This window comes from Orbicella franksi, chromosome 2 (genome assembly GCF_964199315.1).
Source record: "Orbicella franksi chromosome 2, jaOrbFran1.1, whole genome shotgun sequence".
NCBI lineage: Eukaryota > Metazoa > Cnidaria > Anthozoa > Scleractinia > Merulinidae > Orbicella > Orbicella franksi.
In genome coordinates, this window is record NC_138146.1 from 966,121 (window position 1) to 993,835 (window position 27,715).

The 27,715-nt window shown below is 38.8% G+C and overlaps 1 protein-coding gene across 4 annotated transcripts; it reads right to left on the reverse strand.

The window, feature by feature from the left end:
* Window positions 1–1,623: 1,623 nt before the first annotated feature.
* On the reverse strand, window positions 1,624–27,715 carry LOC145474419 (uncharacterized). 4 transcript variants are annotated; one of them, XM_081455139.1, is made up of 32 exons: window positions 27,325–27,715; window positions 22,793–22,884; window positions 21,474–21,571; window positions 20,535–20,909; window positions 20,075–20,116; window positions 19,505–19,894; window positions 18,624–19,082; window positions 18,178–18,306; window positions 17,689–17,741; window positions 17,164–17,335; window positions 16,134–16,304; window positions 15,676–15,807; window positions 15,240–15,452; window positions 14,768–14,914; window positions 14,393–14,530; window positions 13,464–13,565; window positions 12,775–12,884; window positions 12,359–12,538; window positions 11,338–11,409; window positions 11,081–11,190; window positions 10,391–10,571; window positions 9,971–10,033; window positions 9,142–9,290; window positions 8,549–8,663; window positions 7,848–7,998; window positions 7,542–7,668; window positions 6,998–7,055; window positions 6,480–6,568; window positions 5,771–5,891; window positions 5,365–5,406; window positions 4,487–4,592; window positions 1,624–4,215 (listed from the first exon to the last, which is right to left on the reverse strand). In XM_081455139.1, the coding sequence occupies exons 3-32, from the start codon at window positions 21,547–21,549 to the stop codon at window positions 4,139–4,141; spliced, it is 4,350 nt and encodes a 1,449-aa protein (XP_081311265.1). In that variant the 5' UTR covers window positions 21,550–21,571; window positions 22,793–22,884; window positions 27,325–27,715; the 3' UTR covers window positions 1,624–4,138. The 4 variants fall into 4 exon arrangements, with proteins under 4 accessions (XP_081311265.1, XP_081311263.1, XP_081311264.1 ...); XM_081455137.1 differs by having other exon boundaries at window positions 21,474–22,053; XM_081455138.1 differs by having other exon boundaries at window positions 21,940–22,884.

Here is a 27,715-nt window from a genome sequence, read left to right on the forward strand (position 1 = left end):
TTAAATATCAAATTTTCCGACAAGCGTCCACGCCCCTTTTGACGTGTTGATCTTCCCTAACGAACCAAGTGACTTACTTGATAGGATTTGAAAAGTTTCATTGTTGTTCAATATAATTAATAATAACAGACTTCCATGTAATGTTCAATTGGGTACGAAAACTACATAGAAATTGTGATTCATTAAAGAAAATGTATACGTGGAAGATAAAGTGACATTACTTTAAAATAAATCATCGGATAAAACACGTAAATTTCTAAAAACCAAATCAATCAAAAAGGTCCTTTAAGCAAGAAAGTCTTACTGTAACTTTCAAGGTGTCCATTGCGCAGGCATTTCTGTTCCTATTCCAATACCAGGAGCCCATCTCTCCTGAAAACACTCATAAAGTATAATCGTTTGTCCCACCATACGGTCACTTGAGGTTTCGATTGCGACGTTTCCACTGTTTACTGAGAGTCTTCATCACCTGATTACACGTTACACACTGATTACATTTCTGGTGCAAAGTTGTTCCCTACAAAAAAAGCCTCTTTAACGGCGCAAGGTATCAGTTTAATTTTGTACTTCGATCTAACGTAGATGGTTGCCTGGCCGGGTAGGCTTGTTGTGAAACGGAAGACGCCTAGAAACTTTATCGCATTCACAAGGAATGTAACCTTACAGGAAACCTTATAGACAGGCTACAGTGATTTAAGGACGTTCGCGCTACTTGTTTCTATGCATCTTTACTGCGCAAGCCAATTCACACGCCACGTCAGGTATCGAGCGCGCGCTCAGGTAATAAAATGAACAATGACAGGGCAGATGGCCATTGGTATAGCATTGCCTGGATTTAACGATCTTGGACGTTCGGTGACCCCTATTTTTCGCAAGGCGCAAAATTGTTTATGGCTGACCCTGCTGCGCAGCCTGCCTTGTTTCAGGTCATTGTTTTAGCGTTTTAAGACATGTATGAAGTGTAGAATCAGGTCACGGTTATTTACATTCAGACCTAATACGGCAATTGTTAAATTTAACGTAACATTGTTGCAGCGGCAAGAGGTATTTACATGGGTTGATTTTCAACGCAATACGAACCAAATTAGAATTATTGAGCACAGTGTTTCGAAAAATTCATTTCATAGTTTTAGCGTTTATCGTAGAACGTTTTGCTTTGAAATCTACTGTTAAACAAACACGATAGCTTTTTCAGGTAAATAATACTAGCAGTATTTATAACTCTGAACAATTCACATTTGAAGCCCTTAAATTAATTAACATAAGCAGACACGGAAGCGATTCGAGTTTCAGTCAGTTTCCTGTACTGGGTCTGCATGAATTATTTGATAACGACTATAATCATAAAATTACAAATTCCTCGATTGCGATTGGTTTAAAAACTCCTATTTTTCACTAATTCACTTGCCAAGTTGTTATCGGACAGTTTGTTGTCGGTCAGTTTGTTATTGAACAGCTTCAGATCAGTAAGCCAATCACATTCAAAGTTGTAATTTAAATCAACCAATCACATTCAAAGTTTCAGATTAAATCAACCATTCAAAGTTGTAGTCTTTTAATGCAAATTTACCCTTTCGTTCATAACTTGGCTATTGTTCTTTTCTCGGAAATTGTAATTTTATGATTAATTGTTGATAAAACTTCGTGTCGTCCAATTCGGTCCGCAATCATACTCCTGATAAACAAATCGGACTCCCGCTGCGCGGTCGTCCGATGTTGTTATCACTCAGTCCTATTACCATTACTTATCTCAAACAATGTTGGTGGCTAGGTTACAAGTCTATCTCTATAATTTAAAGGTGCTTCACAAAAACGACAACTGACTTGTTTCTTTTATATCAACTGACCACTCCCCCAATAGGGCTTTTCAGGGCCAATGGAAATAAACGATGAAAAAATAAAATAATGTAAATGAACATGACATGGTTAAAAATCCCATCTGGCAGAAGGCAGACCAGTTAGCTATTTAAAGGTGTGGCCGAGGAGTTGAACAGGGCCTACAGAGAACAACGCCAGCTGGTAGTCAGAACGGGGCTTGAGCCCGAGACCTCCAGACCTCCAGCGCCCTAACCATGTAACCACTCGGCCACGCTGGGGCGCTGTCTTAACGGTGAGGGGCTCAGTCTTATTAGCCCATTAAGGTTATTTCGGGCAGCCATGTACTCTTTTTATTTTAACTTATTCTTGCTCATTTAATTTCTAGCTGAGTACAAATAAAGTTGTTGTTATTGTTGTTGTTGTTGTTGTTGCTGTTGCTGGGCTCCTATGTTAAAAGGACTCCCATTCAGAATCATACGAAAACCTTCTGGTTCGAGCAGAGCTACCTTCACTACTATATCGAAGACTACAACATATGGCTATATTAATGTACAAAGTAAAATATGGCCTCGCACCAAGTATTGTTGACGAACTGTTTAAGCAGAAAAGCGCTAGTCATTCGTTAAGAAACAGTGAATTTGATATTCCTACTTTTAACACTATTAACTATGGAAAACATCCTATTAGATATCAAGGACCTCATATATGGTCGAAACTAGGTAATGAATTGAAAGGCTCCTCGAATATAGAATCTTTTAAAAATAACAGTAGGGAAAAAGACCTAACGTCACTCTTGAACAACAACAATACTAACAATAGCTGCTGTAACCTTTGCAATTCTTAGAGACTACCTCTTAAATACCCATTGTTTTATTGTACAATTTATACATGCTACATATTTTAATTGTATATACATTTTTATTATTATTCCTTATTTGTGAATAATTTTAATTTTTTTGTTGTGTCCCCAATTAGTTGTGAAAACTAAATACAATGACACATTAATAAAGCTTTTTACTTTACTTTTTTTACTTTTTACTTATGCTCGCCCGTAATGATGACTATAACTCCTCAACGAGAGCAGTCTATATTCGTAGTAATAAGAGAAGTTTACATCTGCTTTGACAAAGGCTGTCCTAATAAGCACATGCGACAATGTCGAAACGTATTAAGAGTAATGGTGGTGTACTGTTACTTGATAAAAGCACAAGGTGTTTCAGCGGAATAAAAGGATCAATACAAACACGTGAATTCTTATTCCTCCTTCCGCTTCCTGCTGAAACATGGCGCGCTATCAAGCAGCGATTTATAAACTTTTGCTATGCATAATGCCAATCAGTATTGTCGGGTACGTCACTAGAGCTGTAGTTACTTTAATCGTATCTATGACAAAATTCTCGATCGTGATTTGTTCTCCGGGCGCCTATTTGCGACGTAATCGGCGCGCGATTTGCACGTCAATTACGCGTGATCTAATGACTTTTTTATGTTTTCAACAGTTTTTAAAACTTATGGAGAACACTTCTGACTTTTTCGCTCAAAAGAAGTCCTTAAAAGACTTTTTTTAATTTCGAAATTTGTTATAGATACGATCAATTCGTAAGCAATTTAGGGAGTAATCGTGCTCGAAGTTTCAAAATGGCGTTCTGCTTGTCTGATTACTCCCTGAATTGTACTCGGCTCGGTCCATTACTATTATGACGATAAAAAGGTGGTTGTAATCGAATGCCCTCATCCATGAAATTATTAACACAGAATAGCAGCCCTAAACGATACCTTGGCGACTAAGAATACCGGCATTCTGTCCTTAATTAAACCGAAAACCGAAAACCCGGAGACAATAAGTATCCCAACCCCTTCCCCTCACGGACTTGACACAGACCTTATGTCGCGCCATTAAGTGGAGGATAAGCAGGGCCGTGTCGTGTTAATTCGAGGAGTTTTACCCTGTCATTTTCCGATCAAAAACAACACGAGCATCAAGATATGTCATCCCTACCCTACTGCATTTCAAAGGAAATAGAAAAATTTACTATCTCTGACGTATCTGCCTTCCAAGACCGCTTCCGGTACTTAGAGCAGAACTACACCTGCAATTCTGACGAAAGCTTCGCAAATGAGAGGAATTGCGACCCCTAAGAGCTAAATGATCAATATCGTAACACTGAATACTCAAAATGCCTGGCTCAAAACAAAGCTTAACGCTCTTGAGTTGTGTGTCGATAATTGCCTTGAAAGTTCCCTAGTGTTCTTTCAGTGCGTGTAATTTATAGAGTTTAGGAAGCGCTCAGCAGAATATCTATATTTTTTGTTCCATAACTTAAAGTTTAGTGTCATAAAACTTGGAGCTTGGAATTTCCCCCCGTTGTTTGAAGTTTTCCATCCCATTTATGGATCCTGCAGTGAAAGAAACAAAATGAGAATGAAATGTTGATGAAAAATAAGTCTCCCTAGAACTAGTGAAAGAAACAAAATGAGAATGAAATGTTGATGAAAAATAAGTCTCCCTAGAACTAATTATATTTTAACCGTCGATATATTTGACGCACACAGATTGCAATCTTTTTTTAGAACTTCAGCTTTCATTGTAAGCGTTTGGAACAATTCCAAGAGGTGTTTCGGCGAGGCATTTTATTTCACGGCGAAACGAGATCCACGAAAGATTTACCTGGGGATGACAACTGTGTAATTGTTGAAGCAATCGAGGATCTGTCATATCGGGCCATTTGCCTCAATCGAGTTCTCCTTATAGAATTAATTAAACTCTCCCTTATCTAAAATGAAAAGAAAAGCAGACAGAAAAAAGACATAATTAGAGGCAAAACACAGATGCAAAACGACAAGAGAACTCTTGCACGATATATATAATCATGATTATGATTCCAACGATGATGATTTGTGTACCAATTACATCGGCTTATGAGGCCCACAGATGACAACAACTCGTACATCGTGTTATAGTTCTTACTGCTGGACTTCGCGTTTCCCAGCTGGGTTCCCTGTGCAGACATTTTAGTTTCAAGCATGCGCATAGGTGGCCTTTCGAGTGTAGACCACGATGGCCACCGAGTTTTTACCTGAATTCTGAGTTCACGAAGGTTTGTACGGCAGTTAAGTTGACTTTTATGAAGGCCCATCGGTGTAACTGGAATTCCGAGTTTGTCTCACGGCGCCTCGTGTCGAAGTGAACGTGGAAATTTATGGCTATTTTTGGTCTACATTCGCATTTGTAATAGTTATGATTCCAAAAATGAGGTCATGTATAAGGTTCCATAAATGATCCCATTTGTACACATTGCACTAATTATATTATTAAGAGACCATTTTATGAACCACAATGGAAACACAACTATGATTTGTCATGATTCAAATATGGCTATGGTATCACCCTATGAGTCAGCATCATCATCATCATCATTATTATTATTATCAGCATCGTTAGCTTTAATGCGTTTGCATATGCTGAGGAGAGGTTATGATTACGAAGAGAATTTGTTTTATTACATTAGTCGTACGTGAACAGTTTCAGTAAGAGAAACAGTGTACCTGGTCATCCAAGAGGCTGTGAAATATGCAGAACAACAGACCCTGTATATACAAAAAAATACTATTAAAACCAGAGAGACAGCAACAACAACAACAATAATAATCCTTTATCTAAACACGATTTTGTTTACTTGTGGGAACGTGTATCTAGCTAAAAATTAAAGAAAGCATAAATATGTACAGTAATAATAATAACAATAATAATATACGTGTTATCCACATGAACAAAATGTAAAATCCGTCACGTTCTTGCTTCGCGTTTGAATCGAGGAAACATTGGGGTCTAATTGTTTGATAAAAACGTCTTTTCTAACTTTGGCATCGAATTGCAATGACCTATAGAGTTGAAAAACATCTTAAGTAATCAACAGAACGGACGGTTCACATACTTAGAATTAGTTTTTACCTGAGTCGAGTTGAGAATAATAAACAAGTAGAGAAGGACTTCACTCCATTGAACAACGAATCCCAGTAACCACGTGACACCCAACAAAGGCAGAAGAGCAGCGACACTTTTCAGACCTCTCCTGTGAAAGAAAAAGTGCAGCATTTACTAATTAACTGAACAGGTTTCACAACGGCCTGTCAAAAAATATTGCTACCAGTGTATAACCTCCCTTCCTTACGCGTTTGACTAAGGGCTGAAAATGATAGCTGGAAGGTTGTCCTGAGTTTAACTGTCTGACAGTAAAGCTGACTTCACCTGAACTTTTTTATGTATGTAGGCTTTTCTAAGCTCAGTTTTTCTTTTAACTGAAGAATTTTAAAGCTTTTCCGAATCAGTTAGCTATTTCCCACTTGGATATCAGAGAAGGAAGTAGAATATCTGGAAAATAGTAAGATTGATGGAAAGTTATGACAAATTATTTGTGGATCCATTTTATAATAGACAGATTAATTACAGAACGTGAAATGTTTCAATCGACAAAGTTATCACATTTATATTTAGTCCCCCTTGTTAAATTCGAATCCATTAAGTGGGAAACATTTCCTAGCTATACTTTAGATATTCATTATACTTGGGATTGATGATTCCAAGGAGCGCTCGATGAGAAATTAAAATTTCAGTTTTCCAAAAGAAAGGTTAAATAAATATCACTGTGAATATTACGCACTTGGTCTTTTTTAAGTTGTCGGTCCGATATTTTGTCGATATCTTGGTAAATATCACTCTTAGCAGGACCAAGAAGATTGCGAGATTGACCTGAAAATGGGAAGCAGTGAGTTTTCTTAGTACGGTACTAAAATTTATTGTTAGAATTACTCATCAAGCAATGAATATACATGTTTTCCAGCATCTAAACAGGTCAAATCGAAGCTTGGACCCAGAATTACTAACAAATACTGGGTTTAAATAACCCAAAGAAGAAGAGTATTCCATGGGGTTCTTGGATGTTAATGGTGAATCCATTGGTACCAAAAGGGTGCATGAGAAGGTGAGAGGAGGAGTGGGAAGGGGCAAAGTGAAGACGAGCCTCTGCTCACTCGAAAGGGGGGAGGGGTTCTTGTTGCAAGAATGAGATAGTCTGAACTGTTTTCGTCTCAACCTTATAAGTTTTTTGTAAGAAAACAAGGAAAGGCTTTCCAGACGCTCCCGAAATCAGCCACTGGATGGAAAAATATTTTAGCTTACCAAAAGGATTGTGAGTATCGGAGCTTTGTACAACCATTCTCCATCATGAAGCCAGCACCTTGAAAATATTAAAAACGCTCTTGAAATGGACATTGCTTTTCAGTAATCTTTTTATTTAACAGTGTTTTTTTGCAAATACAAAACAGTTATACCATACAGTCTGAACGCAGAGCGTTTGAAACGACTCAAAATCTGACCTACTAAACACTCACACCTCCGACACGCCAGTGTTCTCTACACTGTGTTTACGCTAAACCTCAAAACAGCTTGCCCTCGAAATGAGCGAGGTAGCGTTGTTATATTCGTCTGCCAGCCCCGGAGAACCATTAGACCAAGTAAAAACGCTAAACCCTGGGATGGATGGGATAGGATTCCGATGGGATTCGCAAGGTTCGAAATGACATTAAATTTTAAAAAATGTTTTCAAACTAAGGGGACTATTAAGCCTTGACGTGCAGTTACACTCGGCACGCTGACTCCAAAATGCCACAGTGGAAGAAGCGATGGATCAAAACCAGGGTGAGTTGCCCATTCATTAACTAACCTGTCACGCATAATCTCCGCAGGAAGTTTTAGCGATCCACACATGACGTCCTTGTAGTAAGTCTTACTCATATCATACGTCTCAGGCCTGATGGCTGCTATCAAGCCAACTAGAATAGCTGGGAGACCTGTCATTTAAAAAAATAATAATTAAAAAGGTGTGTTGCGGATACAACAAACAATTGGTTACCCCGTGGTATTTGTATTTATAATGTGGGTTGTTGTCCCATCGACACTTCCCGGATGTAGTTCATGAGGATTAAAGGACATGACTTGAAACAGAAGATCCATTTAGCAAAGATCTTACCCCACCCGATGATGATATATGTGATGTATAGCTTTTTCACTGAGAACACTTTGACCAGCTTGATGTAAAGATGGATTCCTTCTACCAACATCCACGAAAAAATGGCTGTGTGAGTTACATGTTGGATGACAGCCATAGCTGAACACAATTTCTGCAATAAAACAAACAAAGCACAAAGAACAGCCTTTGGAATACACATGACAATTTAAGCACATTAAATATATTCAAGACCTTGGTAATAAATCGCATAAAGTGAGCACAAACTGAATCAGGGATTAATAGGGGGGAGCAGTTTATGATATTCTTGTCTCAAAGTTCCTGGAGAACATACTCGTTTTGTCTTCAAAGTTGATCCTCCGGGAGACTCCCATGAGGAAAGGTCGGGGATTCTGTCTGAAAATTTGAATTAAACTTCTAAATGAGACCAATCTGGCGTAGTTCGAGCTTTATTTGATCCCTAAAAGATACCACTCTAAATCGAACATGACAGCGTATTTTAATATTTCGTCTTCCTAAAAGATACCTTGACGGTTAATTAAAGATAGTGACGTCGCCTCCTGAACAACCTAAGCGAGGCCAAAATTCATGATTTAAACCCCTAAGCGAAACGACGAGCATCCCCGACCTTTTCACATGAGAGGTCCCCCCTCCCCCCCGGGAGGTGAACACAGTTGACAAAACAAAAAAACGGAGAAACTCACTGGCGTCTGTTTCCTGTTTGTGAAAACAAAGGTGTCCAAGATCATCACGATGTAAACCAGGCACAAGGAAAGCAAAAGATTTTTATGAACAAATATCCTCTCTGAATTTCGTATCCTGTAAGATATAAAACAATAACAAGGGCTCCTTCAACAATCAAGTATTGACCAATCAATGAGAATCGCTCTGTCAATCAATCACTCAATTGATCGGTCAGTCGGGCAATCATTTTGTCAACCGTTTGCCAGTCAGTCAGTCAGTCAGTCAGTCAGTCCGTCAGTCGTGTCAACGAGGCAGCATGGCCGTGTGGACTCGCACGGGCTTGAGTCCCGCTCTGACTACTACCTGGATTTTTTTCACGGTAGTCCCGAGTTCAAATTATCAACCACGCTTGTAAATACCCAAGCTGGTTTGCCTCCGGCCAGTTGAGATTCTTAACAATGTTATGTTCAACATGAATTAATTGTTTCAGTTTTTACCTGGCCCCACTAACATTGGTGCTATAAACACTGCCAAGGATAAATATTATTATAATCAGTAGTAGCAGCGGCAGCATCATCATCAATTATCTATTTATTAATTGGTGACTGATGACCTTAGACAGGTGAGGATGACCAAACAGAGTATTACAGCCACGATGGATAAGCTGCTGAGTGCAAGCTCTAAGTAGCCTTGAATGATAGCTTTTTGTTCTTTCTCTTCGTCGTTGACTTCCCTAGTTGTCATCTTTAAAGTTCCGTTGAGCTATAATAGAAAAAAATATCCTGATAATAATGGTAAAAGGAAAGTGAATTAAGTGTAAAGCTGGTATTCTAAATATCTAGCAAGGTTCCGAAATGATTTACATGTGTCCGAACTCTCGTCAGTAGCAACCTCAAGCAAGAGGCTATGTTAAAGGCTTGTTTACATTAGTGCATAAGCACAGGTTTAAGCCGACATAAGCAAACGCAGGAGGTTGATAATCAGCACCTTTTATTAGGACAGTTTCCTTACAAAAGGCCTTGTCTGCGCATGATACTTTTGCGTTAGTGATAAAGGATTTGTAAAAAGTGAAATATCGGTAGAGCGGCCACCCCTGAATGAGTCTCCTTCGCAGCCATTGAATCGTCATACAGCAAGGCAGAAACGTTGCTTAACGACACTAATAACGGCTGCGAAGGAGACACCGCTCAATGGGAAGGTACGCAGATTTCGACAAGGAGATAAAGAATTCCTGGTCGCTTGGAGAGCGGCCGCAATTTGAGGTTCAAATTTCGTACTGAGGAATGTTAAGAGGTCATATCAGAAGTAGAAATATTTCTAATATGACCCAGCATTGCTCTGGGATAACAGGTGAGTAGCTTCTAAGTAAAAACCTGCATATGACACTGACTGAGGATGTCGAAAATAGAAAGCACTGAAGAGCAGCTTTTCAAATTACTTACGTCATATCGAATCCATGTGCAGTTGGCAGGATGAAAATGGGCACGGGCGCTACTTCCATTAACCTGGTCAACACAAAAACAACGATTTGATCAGGTTCCTGAAGACCTTAATGAGGATGGTGATGATGATGATGTTGCCGCTACTGCTACGGCTACTACATGTACATGTACTGTTTCTTGATCAAAACGTTGCCACAATTGTGAACAACGACCTTTTAATTTTAAAATCACTTAGAGCAATATCATAAATGGTTACAACTTTAGTTCTCCTCCTGGTCTTGAAAGCAAACATGCAACGCGAGATGGAAACATTCGCTCAACCTTACATTGCTATCGGCGTTCTTTTTGGCGTAACCTTATTTGACCACATGACATTAACATATCAGATCGGATATAAAGCCTGTCAGAACTTTATTTCACCTCGCTAGTTATGTTCCGTGGCAGAAGGGCTGGATAACCGGGAGGTTGATCTCCCGAAGTTAGTTGAATTGGATCAATTCTCAATCGTAGCGCTGGTCGAAGCCAAAACTGCGTTGAACCAGGTCGTAACATGTATTGGTAGCCAGGTTCATCCTTGTGATCGCCCACACTATAGAGAGGACTGCCAGAGACAAAGAAACAATGTATAAATATTTTCAAGCCCGCTACGAAATGGTTTAGCGTAACATGGCGTGACGTGACATGGAGCGCTGTGTCGTTGCGTGAAAATAGAGACACTTGGAAGCAACAGTTTTGGCAGGAGCTACATGCGCAGTTTGTCTGACCGCTTTTCAGGTGTACTAGAGTTTACTGAGCCATAATACCTAATTTTAAGTCTAGTTTAATAATACTTTGCCACATATACAAAAACCAAAAAATGGCGGGATAGTGACAAGAGGAAACTTATTCTCCATTCTAGGACCACTCTCCTTTCCTTAAAATTTATAAAGAAGAGACATAAATATATATTATAAAATGATATGAATTACCAAAACAAATTTAACAGATGGTAAAATACAAAAAAATAATAACACTTAGACTGGTGCTACTTCAAGCCCAAGCAACCTAAGAGAGTTGATTTAAATGAATTAATGCTCGATTTACACATGACATAAGAGAGACATGACTTACGGGGACGGAAGCCTAATACTCCTACAAAAAGCCAACATCTGGGTAAAAGTGGGAGCTGAACAAGCAAATTTCGTAACGTCCAATCTTAAAGACCATAATTGCTTGGTAGTCTGCGAAAACAACAAAAATGAAAACAGTTTAAAGATTTAAAAGCCAACATGTACATCGAGACCAAATACTCCTTGTGCCACCAATCTGGCATCATTTAGAGGAGAATGTCATCCTCTGCTGAAACACACTATCCCCAGGTGACTCACCACTGCACGACTGCAAAAGGAATTTGCAGGGGCCAGGAATATACTTCTGTTATCGGCTGCGTTGAAAAATATCTAGACAAAGAGAATAAGGAAAGCGCGTTAAGTTATAAGTGAGGTAAAGCAATACGAGTGGTAATTTTGCTAAACCTTATTACCTTTCGGCGTGCTGTTTTTATTGCGAGGCGGAGTGGCCTCATGGTTAGTGCGCTCAACTCCGGATCGAGCGGTCCGATTTCGAGCCCTGGCCGGGTTGTTTGTGTTTTGTTCTTCAGCAGATAGTTCGCTCTCGCAATGCCTCTCTCCACCCACGTGTACAAATGAGTACCGGCGAACTTAATGCTGGGGGCAAGCTGCGATGAATAACATCCCATCCAGGAGAAATAGAAATACATATAGTGGCTTAAATTTACAGAAACCGGGGATAAACTTTAGCAGAGCTTAGCAAGATGTGACCCACAGGCTCGCTAAAAAAAAAACGTCACCTTAACCAACTTGGCTCTTTAAGCCCTTGTTCTGTGTCTCAAAGTCAACACTAATCATTACAAAAGTATAAAGTAACTTCCATAAAGCGTTCTTGGTCAGTAGAATCCATATAGACTCACCTAAGTGAATGCGTTAGCATGGATGCATGGATGGATGAATGGATGAAGAGATGGGTGAATGGATTGATATTTTGATTGACTGAGTGACTGACTGATTAAATGAATGAGTGACTGACTGACTAATTGACTGACTGACTGAGTAACTGAGTGAGTGAGTGACTGACTGACTGACTGACTAAATGACTGACTGACTGACTGACTGAATGAGTGACTGACTGACTGAATGAATGAATGAATGAATGAATGAATGAATGGATGAGTGAGTGAGTGTTGACTGACTGACTGACTAAAAAAGGTTCAAACGTCAATTTACTGTCAAACCTTGCGTTCAGACTATCCGTTTCATCGTCCAAAGTTCACGATGGCTTTGTGTAAAATCGTGCATTTCTAATACTAATCAAATAATAAGATCTTTTCACCTGAGAGAAATTTATTGCTACCAGGTCGTTTGATTGGCTGATCGGATTTAGCAGATTGGCGCCAGTTTTAAAAAACCGATTGAGATAATCAAGGAGCAATTCCTTATTTGTGAAGTTCGCTGCCTCTCTGATCAATTCCCTTGATAGTTTCAGCAAATCTGTCAAATTCACTGAAGACAACTGAAAATAAAAAAAAACGAATTTTCATTGCTGCTAAGGAAAGCATTTTTGGTTAGTGATGACACCATCATGAGATTACCGAAACATCGTGACAAAAAGAAAACGGAGCCTGCGCTCCCTTCAATTAGTAAAGTAGGGGAATGAATAGACAGGTCGTGAGTTTCACTACACTGATTGTGTTACATGTATTATATGTCCAAGACAGAGAAGTTAAACACCCATATACTGCTATATACCTCAATCCCGAATTCCTGAAGAAGAGTTGATTTTTCGCAAAAACATCCTTCTTTGTGACTCCACTTAGTTATGAAACCAAAGTCTGAAGAACAACGACTGGTGAAGTATCCTGTAAGTAAAATTAACAGCAATAAAAGACAAATTGAATAGTTAAATTCAGTACTAGTGCTATCAAGAGTTTTTTTAAATGTCTTGAGTTTAGCTGGCCAGAGAATCTGATATAACTGCCCTACTCACACGTTGAGGAATATGATAAACGATCACCATGGATCACATAAAATGGGTTCTGTTCACAGACTTAAAAGTTAGAACCACATTTTTGTGACGCTAGGTTTGACTCTGCTAATGAAAAGGCTCATTGTAAATCAGGATTGATACTGAAAGCAAAGCTCAATAATAAGTTTGTTGAGGAAAAACTCTCCAACCTGTCATACTCTCTTTCATTGTACAGCAACTTGAAAACGAGGTTGAAAAAGTTATCTTGGATCTCGCACGTTTCTTACGCGGACCTTAATCAGCTCTCATGAATTAGTGTCACTGAAATTAAATTTTGTGTAATTTTTATCATGTTTAAAAATCACAAATCATTTACGTTTGTGAATTAGTTCAGATTGTTGTCTCGAGATTTATATTTCAATACTTTCAGTTTCAGATTAAACCTTACAATAACATTTAACTACTTTTTTACCTCCTAGATTTGGATCTATTTCTGAACAATTCCTTTGTACAGTGTTGTCCAGGGCAGTTCTTTCCCAGTAGAGGTTGAATTTTGTGTGAAATGGACAGACATCTTTGAAAGAGAAATATACATCAAACAGTTAAGGTGGCTTAAAACAATTTCCAGCACTTAGATTTTAATGGGTCGTTATGACCACTCTTTAAGAATTCTGTACATAGGGTTCCGAGCCACCTTTAAGTTTCGAAAATTTAAGGTGGCTCTGAACCCTATTTAGAGAATTTTTTGAAACTTTGCCAAAAGTTGTGTCTTATCGTGCGTATTAAAATTTGATAATATAAAAAAATTCCCCCACACCATTCTTGAATTATAAGCCCCTAAAGCTGTAATTAAGGGCGTTTTAAGTAGGTCATACTGTTGCTATGGTAACCTATTGCGTCACGAAAATGATAATAACGTGTTCACCAATGATTGGACGGTTTTTTGATACACTGATTGTCGCATCAAGTGATAAAAGGTGGTTATAATGATCCATCAAAATCTAACCGTTGGAAACTGTTTTGAGCCACCTTAACAACAATTTCAATAGACACTGTGAAGGGTATGGTTTTCAGGCAGTTATTCTGGGATAGGGTTCTAAGAAAAATTGATACTCGAAAGTGAGTTTGTAGGATGTTTTAGGTATCGTGGATTAGACTACCTCCGCCAAGCTACCGCAATACGTACACGCGTTTCTCGGCATACATTTTTCCCGCGCTTGGAAATAGTGACTTGCCTTCCCGCGCATGGCGCTAGGGCCATGTTTTCCTGCTTTGAAATCAGTGACATGTTACTTAGCGCTTTGTGTCGAGTACATGTTCTGTTCGCTCCGACATTTAACTTTTCAGTTGTATGATTACTTTCGTTTGGTTTCACGACATCTTACTAGCACTGGAACTTACACTGTGCACAGACTCTCTCGTCTGATCCATCATTACAGTCCTGTCTCTGATTACACCTGTCATTTAGTGACCTGATTTCGTCTCCACTTTCACACACGTACAGCCTGTCCTCTGAAATAAGGGTTGAGTTTTGTATTGCTGCAAACGTAAGAAAAAAACCTTCTTGGTTACGTAGAGCTATAAATGTTTAAGTATTAAGAATTTCTGAGTCCTGTTATTTTTGCAAGTACAACTGACAAGAACAAATATACTTTCCGGCCCAGATATAGCATATCTGACAAATATAATCTCCAAACGTTATCATAAGCAATCCCTGGTTTTCACTTTATGTATAGTCTACAAATACACACTTAATTAACTTCATTGATGACAAACCTACGAATGCCCCAGTACAGCGAATTTGACCGGTTTCTAAGTAGCATCCAGGCTTCACTCGTTGTTGCTCAGAGCTGCAAAAGAAATCGACACCATTCTCCTTCCAGCGGTGACCATCAGGCAGGGTTTTGTTCTTCCAAGTGCACGCTATGGAGGCAACAGCAAGAATATAGAAGTAATTCGATAACGGATCTGTGGATGACTTATTTCACATTCCAATTTAATGACAGGCACCTTTTCTAAATGCCGTGGGGAATATAACAAGGCATCAATGACTGAAAGCTCTTGCTTGAATGTCTGCTAATTACCAGTGTTCCAGAGTGATACTGGCTGTTGCGGAAACCTGACAAATTTTGGAGCGCGGTGGGAGGGAGGGGGTATTCTGTTCCAGACTGCTATCCCATGTAAGAGTAGTACCAATTCTTCTAGTCATTTTACATTGACAGTTAAAAAATAAACGTGGCATACTTACCTTTACAAATCCCTTTGTTTGTCTTGAGAAAGGCCTCCACGTCACACCCTGTTTGATTGCAATGCTCGGTTTTAAACTCATCACTTGTTATGAACATTATCTCCCGTGAACAGGAAATAATTTCTTTATCGCATCTACAGTCGATGCAGTCGTCAACAGTCCATGTGGCTCCATCAAAATAAGCATTCCCTTCCTCGTCTTGGCACAGGGCTTCTAAACAACAAAGCAGCGCCTTGTTAAGGCTTGGTTTTCAGGTAAATGCCGCCGATAGCTTTGGCTGCACATTTTGTTCTTTCACTTAATGTACGTGTAAGACAGCTCTTACAAAATAATTTCTCAAGTTATCTTCTTCTCAAAATAGCGACTACAATGAAACGCCTAACAGTATCTCAATTTACAGTAGCATGGTTTAGTTTTCTCTGTTTTTCAGACTTACCCGGTTCACAATCGTTTTTCTGTAGACAGTTTGGACTGGGCGTGTCACACGCGTCATCGCCTGCTCTAAGCTGAAGCCCTTCAGAACACACAGTCATGTTCCATCGCATCTGGCTGGCAAGTTGAGGAAGTGCTATGAAAAGAAATTGAGTATATTCTCGCATGAGAATCATTCCTTAAAATGAAAAAAGGTTGTTAAGGTTCGTTTATATATATGGGTTATTGACCAGGTGTGAGGTTAAGATGGCTGGACAGTTGGCGGGTTCGTTTATATATTTGGGTTATTGACCAAACGTGATTTCAAGATGGCTAGATATTGGCGAAGCCTACCAAACACAACCCTATGTGTTTATCGCATAAATTTGTTTTCCATTTTCCAAGAGATAGGTTGTACTAGTTTAGATTTCTCGTGTGATCTCCTTTACCTGCATAAACAATTAAGATATAAACTTATATTACCTGGACATTTCCTTGCACAGCAAACAGCACCATTATATAAATAACACTGAAGCGTCTTCATTTGTGGACATCCTTGGGTTGCCTTCTCACCCGTAAACTGGAAGTTACATCCTTGGTACTCCCATGTGTCTCCTTCAAGCAGAATGCGACCGTCTTTGGTTGTTTCAATAGCTGTGGGAGAAAATATATATAAATTTTGCCATGCACGGGTAATTAAATGGCCACCCGTGAAATTATAAATTAACGCTGAATTTCGCGGCAAAGGTAAGGAATAATTTATCACCCATGATATCAGTAGGGTAATAATATGCGGCAAATTATTTGGATTGTGAAATAGTTGCTAATTGTGCTGCCACGAAAGTCTGAATACCTCTAATTACCTAACAGAAGTTTGTGCACAACTTACTGCACCTTGGTCGAGTGGTCCGACCCTGATCTCGACCACGACTAAAACTGCCCCCCTAGTCATAATTGGCTATGTGGAATGAGCATCTTTTTGACAAGATTAAACGAGCTGCAAACCTCAATTTCTAACTGGCTAACTCGAAACGTATTGACACCTGGATTTCGGTCACCCAGAGTTTGATAAGCACTCTCTGTAAGATCCTCATAACCCTTTTGGGTCAGAAAACAGATTCCTGAAACTTTAATTTTCTTTTAAAAAATGAACTCAGTGTGGTTGGAATTGCAAGTGGTGTCCCGAGGCAGACCAAAATAGTGATTTTTACGTTTCAAAAGTTGCATTTTTGCGTAAGTTTATTATCATCTCACCTCTCTTAAAGTTGCATGCTAAACGTTATACTGCCATGTGGGGGTGAGTATATGTCTTGTTAGTACTAGGATGCTCTTAAACCTTCCATAGCATTACTGACAGCAGTTACATTTAATTTTTGTCACACTCACTTGTAGAGCCCATATAAAAAAAAACATATCCAGAATCCAAGCATCAGATCACCGTGCTTGGGGTTTCCACTACATTTACTTGTATCTTAGGTTTATTATTCACAATAGACCATTTCTCGAGCCTGACCTTGGCAAGATTCTCTTCTCTCTTCGATGAACTCTCGCGTGTTGCAGGCGGGTTGTTCACAGGATTCATGAAATGGAACATATGCATTGTGTTGACCTGGGAAATTAACTTGTAGTTCTCTTTCACATTTCAATAATCCAGCATTACATCGGCAGGTGATGCAGTCAGTTACCTAAAAGTGGAAAATAAGTTAACGTGGTCTCAGCAATTTAAAGGCGTTACGTCATGGTTTGCGCATATCGGAAAGTTTTCGGCTAAATTTCTCAAATTCGTCGTTTGTAATCCGTGTTAATCTTCTCCATCCTTAACCATGTTTGTTCCTTTATGGTTTGTTATCTCTTTAGTTTTTTTCTATCTTAGTAAACTATTATTGTCAGGTTTCCCTCAATTTAATGGTAATTTTGTACCATTAAATTGAAAAAAAAAAATTATAATAAGCGCGTCTTCGCCATGGTTGACACCATCACTTAACTACATGTAATACACGCGTTTTAAAATGTGGCTCGATTTATAAGTTAAGATTACCTTCCAGATATCTTTGAGAACCAACACCTGTCCCTCTTCATCACGACAAAAAACTGGAAACACAAAATATATCAGAGATAGATTAGCGTCTTATCAGTGCATTATTAGGCAGCCAAACAGCAGGCTGGAGCTTAACTGTGGTTTCAACTCATTGCGCAGAATGAGTACATACAATTGCACTAATTAAAAGCCGGTCGAGTAAATTACTAAAAAATGTCGCCTTGAACGAAAAAGGGAGGCCGATCTTAAACTGAGAGATTGAGAGTTACATGAGAAACGACAATAAGTTCTCATCCCAGACTGAAACAAACGGAGGCGAAATCTCTTCGCCTCTCCCACTAGTACTCTCTGATTTCGTGTTCGTTATAGAATGTTTTGGCACGAAATTAACGCCTAGATGGACTGAAGAGGGATTGGTCAGAAATAGACAAGCTTTAAATTTAATCATATGGAATAGGTTTCGTTTCATTACTTTAAATTATAACTTACCATCCAGACATTGCGCCTCATCTGAGCCATCAGAACACTCTGAGACGCCATTACACAAGTGACGTTTTCTTATAAAGTCACCGCTTGAACAACGAAATAACTCATTTGACTTCTTCAACTGAAAAAAAACTAGATATGAAAAGTAGGTTAGTAAATATTTGGTTGAACAAGCTTTAAGAGGCTTCCTTCCATCAGAGAGTAGCAATGCTTACCGCGCACATGACATGACGGTGCAGCCTTCTTGATGAAACCATATTGAGTATGAAAGCACAGCCATAGATGAACTTGGTGTTTCGTTTTGTTGCAAATGATAAAGAAGACAGTGACCGCACATGTTAATGGAACAAATTACAAACCTTTTCTCAGCGTCAAGTATCATGGTGGTATTACGGGTACATGTGAAATAATGATACGAAACTTGGCATTTATTGCAAACACGAACAAACCTTGACAGGCGCTAACAGTCCCACTTCCGGTTGGCATAATATCTTCACTTGGTCGACGACATGGCATGCAATTCCCGACTGTCTCAACTCTAATTTTGCCGTATTGAATGGTCACGTGATACTTGATACAGCTGATCAAGCCATCTCCGCATGTGCAGTTAAAGCAGGCTCCAGAAAACCAGTTTTTCCCATGTTCCCTCACGATACCGTTTTCATCGGTGCAAGCCGGTCGAGAGAGCTTGGTGCAGGTTATTTTTCCTTCGAGGCAGCTGCACTTAGTTTTGCTGTTGCTAAGCCACTCCTGTCTGTCAGCAAAAGCGTTTCCATGGAAATCCCAACAGCCAGTTTGTGTTTTAGTGCATGAGACTTGAAAGTTCGGTGTACATTTGCAGGTGAAGAGTGGGTTGGGATTCAAAGTCTGCCCAACGTCATAAACGTTTCCGTCCTTGTCTTTACAGCCTAGATTAAATAAAAAGTGTCAAGCTGTCAACAGTGATTTCTTTACACAAAAACTGTTTTAAAGGAGTTAGTTCACGTGGTTCTTAGCTAGTGATTTAGTAACATGCAAACTGGTCTCGAAGAGACTAGGTCATGCCGTCCTTGATGATTCTGTTTGATCTTGGTTCATATCTTACGTGACTCGGAAACGACTTACAACTTAAAAAAACTGTCAAAGTTAAGTCATTTCAGGAGAACCTACAAGCTTTCCTTTTCTCTAACTTACGTCCTCCATCGTCAGAAAGTCGTCAAACGTCTCTTTCAAAAGACTCGCTGAGTGCCTTGACGAGTTGGTAAACGGGCCGACAGTTACCACTTTCAACCTCTTGCCCCTTACTGGCTAAATATCGTACCTAATTCCTTGTTTATTTAAAATTTCTGACCTGCTCTTCCAGCCCCACAGTAGCGCAGACTGCAGAATTGTTGTGCTGTGGGGAAGTGTTCAAATCTATACACGATAAAGTCACTGCAGTTCCTTACTAAGACCTGACTATACCAGAAGCAACACTCGTCGTCTTTAGTGAAACAAATCATACGTTCCACCACTCCCTCCCCCACAGTAGGATGCTTGCCATTTAACCATCCGGGAGACAGAGCACCACAATGCATTTTTGGCACGCATTTTGTTGGCATAACAGTCCCCGCGCGGCCAGTAAATCTGTACCAGACCTGGGGAAGACTGGCGTCACATTTCATTGTGTGGTAACTGAAGTAGTCTGCAGCTCTGTCGTTCTCGTTAAGTGTTTTGTAACTGAGGCACTCATTATCATTTCCTGTAAATGATGATATAAAAAAAGCGCAAATATGTGGCTCTCGATGTAAACAGAGGCAACAAACACTCACGCGGTACTCATTTGTTGCGGTAAATGTGACAGAAAAAAAGTTTCACAACATTTGATCCTGCCCGCCTTATACAACAAGACCACTTTGCCAACTGAACTTGTTTTTATTACCTGAAACATTTTTGCTTCCTGCCTGAAGAAGTGGAAGTGACCCTGCAATTAAAAAACGACTGAGTTAGTTGCTTTAGTCCTGTGCAGGTATTTTCACTAATATATCAAACACGAAAGACCATGTTTGACCACATTTCCAAACACCGAGAAGAATGTTGAAAAGACACGCAGCGGAGTCTTTCTGACGAACTTCGAAGTGTTTGAAAATGTTTTTAAACACGTTCTCGAATGTTTATATCTCCTCAATCGAAACTAAAACTAAGGAGAAAACGGAGAAATAAAATCGTAAAAGTCTATGCTAATATTAAGATCGGATATTCAAACACCGTCGCGGTCATGATTTTCTTTTAACTTCATGAATTATTAATGAGTTCGAGAAGTCCACTGTGTTTTTTTTTACGATAAGACAGAAGATTAAGGAGTTACGCAAAGTAAACTTGAGGAACAAACCATACTTTACCTTTAACACCATCTCCACAAAGACGAAAGTTGAAGTTAAAAGACGGCATGGTAACCAGCTTGTAAACATAGAAGCCACTGCAATTTCTTACACGCATGCTCACAGAGACCATGCAGCATAACTGTTTCATGGTAAAGCAAGCCGACCGTTCTACGACTCCTTCCTCAACACCCGGATGTGTACCCGCCATCCATCCGGGAACTAACGTTCCACAGCGATTGGAGGGAACACAAGAGGTCGACATCTGTTTTCCTGCCGAGCCATTGAATGTGAACCAGCCTGTTAATAAGCTGTCACTAAGGTTTGTTGTGTAGTTCGAGGAAAACTTTGATCTGTTTATCTCATGCAGTATGGTGTAGTTTATGCATTCGTTGGCTATAGGAAGAAAAGCATGTTAATGCTTAGTAATGTAAGGTAACAGGTTAGATCAAGACGAAAAATACTACATTAATTAGAAGCTACGCATTCTTATATTATATAAACAAGCCGTCAATTTCTTTTATAATAAAGTTTACTTTAAACTAGGCCTCTCTGGGTTTGATTAAAATTGGCTTACGCCCCATTCGTACGGCTCGCACCGTCTAAATTGTTGAGGTGCAAAATGTTATGTAGATTATCATCACTTCAAAACTTTCAACATTTCTGCTATCAATTGCAAAAACAAGACTCTCAAAACTTCCGCTTTCCTAGTTGTCTTGAAATTTAGCTACTCTATTTCATATTTCCATGTTATTAAAACGCAACACAGTAGGCTGCATTTGATTTTAATTATCTTAACCGGACGTTTTTAAATTTCGAGAACTACAATTTTTAATTTAAGTTTCAATCTAAACCTCATGCATCACTGACATCTCGTCTACAGATCGATACCTAATATTCGATGTAACGAATCTATTCTAGACTTTCACTGTCCATCACAATTATATCAATTTAAATTACCAGGAATAAAGCTGGCAGTCATCCGCGAAGACAGTGAGATGGCCACGGCCAACAGCGCAATCATTTGACATTGCATGTTATCCAAAAGGCATCACCGCCTACATAAAGGGAATGCAACAATCTAATCGTGATCAAGCTTGATATACTCCATACCATACTTGAATTGGTACTTACTCAGATTCGCTAAATTAAAATGGGAATACCGATTAGGTATTACATGGCAAAAGTCGTTGGGGGGTCCCGATATTTTCATATTTAGCGGTTTTGTGAGGAGTGTCTGGCGGCCATGGATATTAGTGGGAGTGAGTAATGACGACGGCTAAGCCATGGACAACGCCTACTGAAATTGGCCCAGTAGTTTACCTTCGAAATTCACAATTAGCTAAACTTGTTTAGGAGGCCAATCGGTCTAAAACCGCTCAAACTAAATATTATTACTTCGTAACAATGGAATTCCAGTTGTTACCAGAAGTTACAGAGCTTCACAGCAAGAATTCCCTTCTTCGCCTAAAGTCAAGCCACCCTGCCATCTCCAAACAAACATTGTCTATGGGATTCCCTGCAGTGACTGTATTTGGAGCTGATTCGAGAAACAAGCAGATGCCTTCAAACGCGGGAAAACAAAACATGTCAGAAATGTCAAGCATTGCAGCAAAGGCTCCAACTTTTCCCACCATGCATGGTTGAACGACCATCGACTGTGATAACGCTAAAGTAATTGACAAAGGCGATATCGTGTGCGAAAAAACTCTCGGCTGGCAGGACTAATGAAGCAGACAGTAATTCTAAACCAATGCCAAGACAATATGCTATTCTTTTAAATTAGTACCTCTTCAATATCCAAATTCCCTTTTGTTGTCATCATTTTAATTTTGCAATTTTTTTGTATTTTTTTCACACCTTTTGCTGTATATATTCATTCATTCCCGTCTTTTTGATCATTCGTCAAAGGCTGGGCTGAAAGCTTATTTTAACGTACATTTTTCAGCCAGAGAACGTTTTAATTGTTTTAATATGTTTAACCCTAGTTGCTCGTCTATATTTAAATGAGTACTGCTGGGAATAAATTGCAAAAAAATATACGAATATATCAGTTGTTGCTTAACTGAGGACGTCACGAAGTGTACAAATATTTCTAACGCTTGGCCCATTGTCCTGCTCGTTCATTGACGCTTCTCAGTTTGGTGACGTTCTCGTTGCCGTTGCCGTCATGGTTTGCCTAAGCTCCCGGCTATAATTAATATGTCAACTTCAAAAGAAGTTTTTCTATGATGTTCCATGGCATTCCCAATGAACTGGAAACACAAGACTAAGCTTACCGTATCAAATTCTACGACAATGGAATAAATTCCATCTACGGAGTAACTGGAACGGAACTGCCTGCTTAGCTCAATGATATAACACCCACACTCTGTGCAAAAAAAAATTTGTAAGTTAAATCCTGAAATGACATGTGAAGCAAGATAGTTTTCTGTACATTGACGTGCAGTGGTATTTTTTGATAAAATAAACCTGTCGATCCAACAGGATTAATTGCACATCCAAACAGAATATGTTGCAAGTGCGTCAGATACCCTGTACAAGGTGCCAATATGGTTATAAACATAAACCTCAAGCTGGACCAAACTCACCGGAGTATTGGAAAAAAGCCTTCCTTCGGTCTTTGAGCTATCACCAAATGTTCTGTTGTTACCGACTTCCTGTGTTCAAATTTTAATGTATCTGAGGTGTTTTCCCTAAAGCATGTTTGCAAATATCATTTACATGACCAAGGAACCGACCATCGGCAAGCTCGTATTATGACTGACAACCCAGGATGACTGGTAATTGATCCGACAGCCGGAGGACGAGTTCGTACAAACAAAAGCGCTTCAAACTTGCGCTTAAAACTTTGCGAGTTTTAAAAGATATTGTATAGTACTATACTACATAATTTTCTTTCTGATAAAGGGACAATAGCCTAGTTAAACCTCTACACAAAATTCCCTTTCAAGGGCACAACAAGAATATTGATTGAGACTACGCGACTATTGAGCCAGCTAGACAGCTGCCGGCAAACTTGGGAAATGACATTCGTTCGTTTATAATTTCTACCAATTTAATATTCACGTAATAAAGAATTCAAACAGGTTGGCCACGATAAATAAAATAAATATAGATTACAACCATACATGTCTATGCCCTGCAGGCTAAACTGTATGTGTTGGTTTAATTACTATATTCGCGTATCCTTAAAATTCCCTCAGCTATGTGACAAAGCAAAGCCACATTTCAAGATGTGTGCTTACATTTCTTCGCTGTGTCCTGCTGAAATTTATTGTCTACTACCAATGGCCGCTAAAGCATTCTAACGTTTTAAGTTAAGAATGAAATCAGTTTTTTTTTGGTTTTGTTTTGTTTTTTCTTTCTTTTTTTTTTTTTTTTTTGTTTTTTTTTGTTTTGTTTTAAATGTTCTGGCGGTCTAATATCACCTCCAAGAATGACATTCGAAAGTAAGATTTCTTTAGTCACATATAAAATGACCATGGAGTGGCTGACTTCCTTTTCGGTAACGTTTCAAAGTAGTCCAAAGTGTAAGAAAAGGTGTTTTAAAAAAAAACCTGATTTGACAACGCAAAAAATACACTAAAACCTACCTTGCTGGGCTTTTAGATTTTTTGCGTCAAAATGAATTTTTTTGCCCAATTTTGATTCTTGCTGAAGTTGTTTTTAGTCGCGTGGAAACTTTTTGACACCTTCAATCAACTCGTTCTATTGATAAAATATTGGGCAGACAATGTAACCAACTTGAAGAACGCTATTTTCACCAGAACTTCCTTTCACCTGATTCTTTAAAAGGTTTCAAAGCCTCGGATGTTTTCCTTTAAAATTTTTCATAGTCAGACCCCAAAGAAAGGGGTACAATTTAAAATTTCTCAACATATATGTTGGCCGACTTAGTCATCAAAATTGTTGTGACTGTATTCACGGACTTTCGACGTGATACGTCATTACAAAACAGCTGACAACATGCTTCCAAAAAACCGTTATTACTACTAAAGATTACGCAGGAAAGAATCTAGAAGATTTTCCTCTTACAGTAAGCGACTTTTTCGTTTAAGCGTCATCTAGCCTCGTAAAATATCGTCGAAATTTTAACAAAACTGGATTTGCGAAATATCGACAAACATTCGTCGAAAGTTCTCCTCAAGCTAAAGTTCGCAACTTTTTCGCCAAACGTTTGGCGAGTTCCGCCAAAACAACTTTTTCTCAGTGCTGTACCAATACATCGACAAGTTCGCAGTGCGACTGATAACTCAGTTTGTAACGTGTAATCAATCAAACAGCATTTACGACGAACGAGCTCGCACAAAGGAAAACAGCCTTAAAACTTGCCCGTTTTACTTCGCTATTGCAGAGTTAAAATATCGGCAGTGTTGTCTGTGTTAAGCCTAAGTAGTGTTTCCATGTGGCGCTGTTTATTATGTTCCACAAGATGTTTCTAATCTTGAAACCGGGGATGAAACCCTAGTGTGTGACCATTCTTTCATGTGGTGCTGCATATCCTGTACCAGGTGGTTGTAACTTTTCAGTCCGTGTATGACACGCTATTTTGCGCACCTTGCAATGAAACCAATTAGGCAGCACTTTCATTTGTGTTTATGGTTATCTTTCCAAGTAAAATGTGTCAATCACTTTGGAATTTTATCATTCACGCAAGTTAACACATCGCTAATCAGTCTGGTTTCCACTTCTCGGTTTTCTATTGAATTTCTATCAAAGGTGCACTCCCGTCTGCCCACCATGCCGGCTATCAACCGATAGCGTAATTGTTAAAATAATCATCCGATTGGAGGCATGGCTTGTTGTCATCCTCAAAAAATTTCTCGCTTTTCATCAAAATAAATTTCCTTTTGAATCACGCTGAGCACTTTTAGTTCCTGTTTACGTTGAAATACAATAAGGTTGTTTCGAACAGTCTGGATTAATTTTGTGTAACAAGATCTTTGAAGTTATTTTTCAACATGATATGATATTTCTATGCTATCAATTACTAAGGTTTTGCTCTGTTTTGTTTTAATATTGATCAGATCTAGGGGTATATGCAATTCCATTTTACACGTGTTTTATTTTGGGCTGCAACAGTGTTCAAATCACCCAAGCTTTCAAGTGTTTCTTCTAAAGATTTCGGATATCCGTGGTTTAAGGTTGCAGCAAGGATGTGCTTCACTTGCAGAGTACCCTGACCACCTCCACATCGCATCTCGCTTTAGTTTTGGTAAAATAAGGGAACAAATGATATTTTTATGGAAAATAATTTTGTATTTTCTACAAATTGTTTGCCCATTGTTCAAGAGCAAAATGGCTTTCGAGAAAAGTGCTACTGTGTTTCTCAATGCGGAAAGTATACATACGTTTAACGGCTTCCTGCGGCCGGCTTTCTGCTGTAGCATTAACACACACGAAAACATCAATTACACTAAGTAAACCCTACCAAGTAAGATGATCCTCGGCGGATATGGAAAAGACTTTTGTCTTTGTTTAAAAATAAAAGCAAATCCTCGGTGTTTTTAACATATTGTGTTTCTCCAAATATCGTAATTGGTGCTGAGACAGAAATGGTCTATTCGGTTCCCTGACGGTTATTCGATCATTCCGAGAAAAAAAGGATTCGAATATTTTGAGCTTTAAGAAAAACTGCGATTTATCTGAAGCTTTGTGGTCAATGTTTTAGCTTTATTTGCGTTCATAATGTATTTAGTTTAAAATCGTAAATGCTTTCTGCAGATACAGATAATCATTTTACAACATCTTTATTGCAGCGGAAAGTATATTTCTTGTCGGCAATGGTGTGTCAACGAAAATCTTTTTTCATAAACGTACTGATGAGAATTTCTTTACTTTCATGCATCATTTGATTTTGACATAAACACCACTTTTACCTTTAAAAAACCGGCTAAAAAAAAAATTCGCTAAATGATTTCGCGAAATTAAAAAAATAGACCATAAAACACAATTTAAAAGCAACTGTTCCAAACAATGGACTATTCCGAAATAATAGAACAAGAACTTGAAAATTGGGAACATGAACATTTCGCCGCATGATTAGCCTGTTTGTGTTAAAACTGGTATGAAATAAGTATTTTACTTAAGTCACGAGATCAGTTGGGCAATTTTCCTGAAGGCTATGTCTAAGGACTATAAATTATTGTGACAGCTATATGTTACTTAGAAAGACTGTAGCATAGCTAGAAACAACAACGATTCAACTCTGACTCTGCTCAAATCCCGTTTTGTTGCAAACAATTCTGTTTCTAACGACCATTTTGGAAGGGAAGATTCCTTACAAGTTGCTATAAATAATTAACAGAAGACAAGGACCCCTCAAAACCCGAAATACGCTTTTGCCAATTCTTAAATCTGCTTAGGCGGTGTTCGACAAAACTGTTGAAGGGTTCTTTTTCCGACGAGGACATGACGCCTGTATGTGATAAATTAAATAAAATTATTTACAGCACAATTGCCACCGCAAAACGGTGAGTGCATGGTTCAATGGTATCATATAAATAGAAAGTAAAATGTTGCTTGCCTTACTCAGCTAATATACCTTGTTACTTTGCCCCCTAAATCGTCGATTAAAGCCAGCAGAAACGATTCAAATTGCTCCAACATAAGTGCGTTGCTAATTATTCGCGAATACATAAATGGAAAATATTGCTTTACGTTGTGGACAACTCGGCAGTCTAGGTGCACTTATCAGCTGGACGCAAGGCGGGAGGTCAATAGGTACAAGTATAAACCTTAAGGGATATACTGAACGTAAATAACAATTTTCCTTTAAAATGTATATTCATCTGATAGCAAGACTTACCTTGCCTTCAGACAATTTTGGGGAAGAAACGGGGCTCTGCTATCACCAAACCCAGTCAATGTTTGCCTGATTATCTTTGATTCAAAATACGCAAAACGGAAGTACTCCTAAAGCATAAATATGAAATGTGTCAGTGACATAATAAATTGATTTTTTTTCTGGCCGTGTGTTTACACGAGACACTTTCAAACGCAAATAGTAAGAAGAATAATACAGATATTAACAGTCATCTGGGGCGTCTAAAGTGTCTAGAATGCCAAAATTGGTCTGTAAAGTTTGCGACTCTCATTAAACACTGTGGTAATAAAAACATATTGACACTGCGAATAACTTGTGTCTCAGCTTGTAAGTATATATAATATGCATCGTCGTCAGCCTGAAATATCAGTTC

Coding starts and splice junctions, on each gene's coding strand:
- LOC145474419 (XM_081455140.1), bottom strand. CDS start 21,549: ATGCAATGTCAAATGATTGCGCTGTTGGCCGTGGCCATCTCACTGTCT. Junction 14,915..15,239: donor AAACAAAGGGATTTGTAAAG/GTAAGTATGCCA, acceptor TTGCCTCCATAG/CGTGCACTTGGAAGAACAAA. Junction 7,056..7,541: donor GCGGAGATTATGCGTGACAG/GTTAGTTAATGA, acceptor AATATTTTCAAG/GTGCTGGCTTCATGATGGAG.